The sequence below is a fragment of the Buceros rhinoceros genome, unplaced genomic scaffold, assembly GCF_000710305.1.
Source record: "Buceros rhinoceros silvestris isolate BGI_N320 unplaced genomic scaffold, ASM71030v1 scaffold23074, whole genome shotgun sequence".
NCBI classification, from domain to species: Eukaryota; Metazoa; Chordata; class Aves; order Bucerotiformes; family Bucerotidae; genus Buceros; species Buceros rhinoceros.
This window is the reverse complement of record NW_010406810.1, coordinates 33,415-34,856: the sequence shown is the minus strand read 5'-3', so window position 1 is coordinate 34,856 and position 1,442 is coordinate 33,415. Positions and strand designations below refer to the sequence as shown.

Genomic DNA, 1,442 nt, shown 5'->3' with positions numbered 1-1,442 from the left:
ACTGCCTTGGGCACTGCAGCTACAGCACCGGGGGCCGGTGGCAGGGCACCGCACCGGGGGGGGCCGATGGCAGGGCACCACACCAGACCCCGTGCTGCTGCCCGATCAGTTCCTCTCTGCTGGAAAGGGCCGCAGGGCTGTCCCCACGCCGCAGCCCCACAAGGCAGGAGAGCGTCTGAAAGACAGGCCTGGGGCCGGAGACGTCCCTCGGTGAGCTCCAGCCACCCTTTAGGTCTCTTCAAAGATGCAGATTTCTGGGAACTCCTGGATAGGCTGTGGCCAGAAAGTGTGGAATTGGCAGGAAAGGGAAAAAAATTGTATTATGCATAATATTTTGAAAAGGCTGCTGGAAAAATACTTCCACATATCACAGGTAGTGAGAGTGAATGTGGTTTGGAGGAGGAATTCCAGGAGAGAGTATTTTCGTTGTCATGCCGTATTGAGCTGTCTAGCGTAGAGTTTCTCCGTTCGTGTCCCTTAGCTGCGGACGGTACCGGTAAAGCACACGCACGTGAGGACAGTGTTGTACCATGCACCTGAGTTGCCGTGAAAACTCTCAGTCTTTTACTTGGCCGTAATTACTTCAGGAAAAGGAATACGTACTTGGAAACGTTTAAGGTCCTCAGTACTTTAAATGTTCATATTTTATTATGCTAATTTCTTTCTTATCTTTCAAAACATTTGTAAGAATATGATGAAAGTAGGGAATTCACTTCAGGCACAATTTTTTTTTTCCTTTTTCTTTTTTTTTTTCAGGGACTGAAGAAGAAGATGAGGGCGATGACCTGCTGTTGCGATCTGTGGATGAGTTTTGGTGGTTTCCACATATGTGGAGTCACATGCAGCCTCATCTCTTCCACAATGAGTCGTCGCTGGTGGAGCAGATGATCCTCAACAAAAAGTTTGCCTTAGTGAGTTATATTTTTGCATTTTATGTTGAATTTAGATATTCAGAAACCATTATTCTTATTTTGTTGGAAAATCAATCCTTGTAGAATTTCTTTCAATCTCAATGAATTGAAAAAAGTTTTGATAAAGTGTTTTTTACAGTCACTCTGTTGTGCTATAAAAATTCTGTTTCAGTTTGGATTTCCTTCTTGTCGTTAAGGATTCGAGGAGTTATTAAAGTTATTATTACCTCGGTCCCTCGACCCTTAACATTTGTCAATTAAAGTTTGATTTTTTTTTAATTACTTTATAAAGATTTTGAATGGAAAAATTCTTTCAGAATGAAGAATTAATATGTTCCCATCTTGGAAAATCAATAGAGATAAAAATTCTTCTATTTAAATACTTTTTCTAAATAGAATTTTGTCCAAACAACCCATTGTTTAGATAAGAAAACCTTCAATATTGTGAAAGAAGTAGTACTCCATCAAAAAGTGTCAGATGACTTTATGAAAACACCGCATGTTAGGATTAATGAAGTGTGCCACATTTTC

The 1,442-nt window shown here is 41.1% G+C and overlaps 1 protein-coding gene across 1 annotated transcript in view; it reads left to right on the top strand.

Annotated features, from left to right (window-relative positions):
- The window catches only part of NDST3 (N-deacetylase/N-sulfotransferase (heparan glucosaminyl) 3), a 55,393-nt gene that overhangs the window by 25,969 nt on the left and 27,982 nt on the right, over positions 1–1,442 (top strand). The window contains exon 3 of the mRNA XM_010134268.1: positions 757–911. Within this exon, the coding sequence (XP_010132570.1) occupies positions 757–911 (155 nt within the window). The remainder of the gene's footprint in view (positions 1–756; positions 912–1,442) is intronic.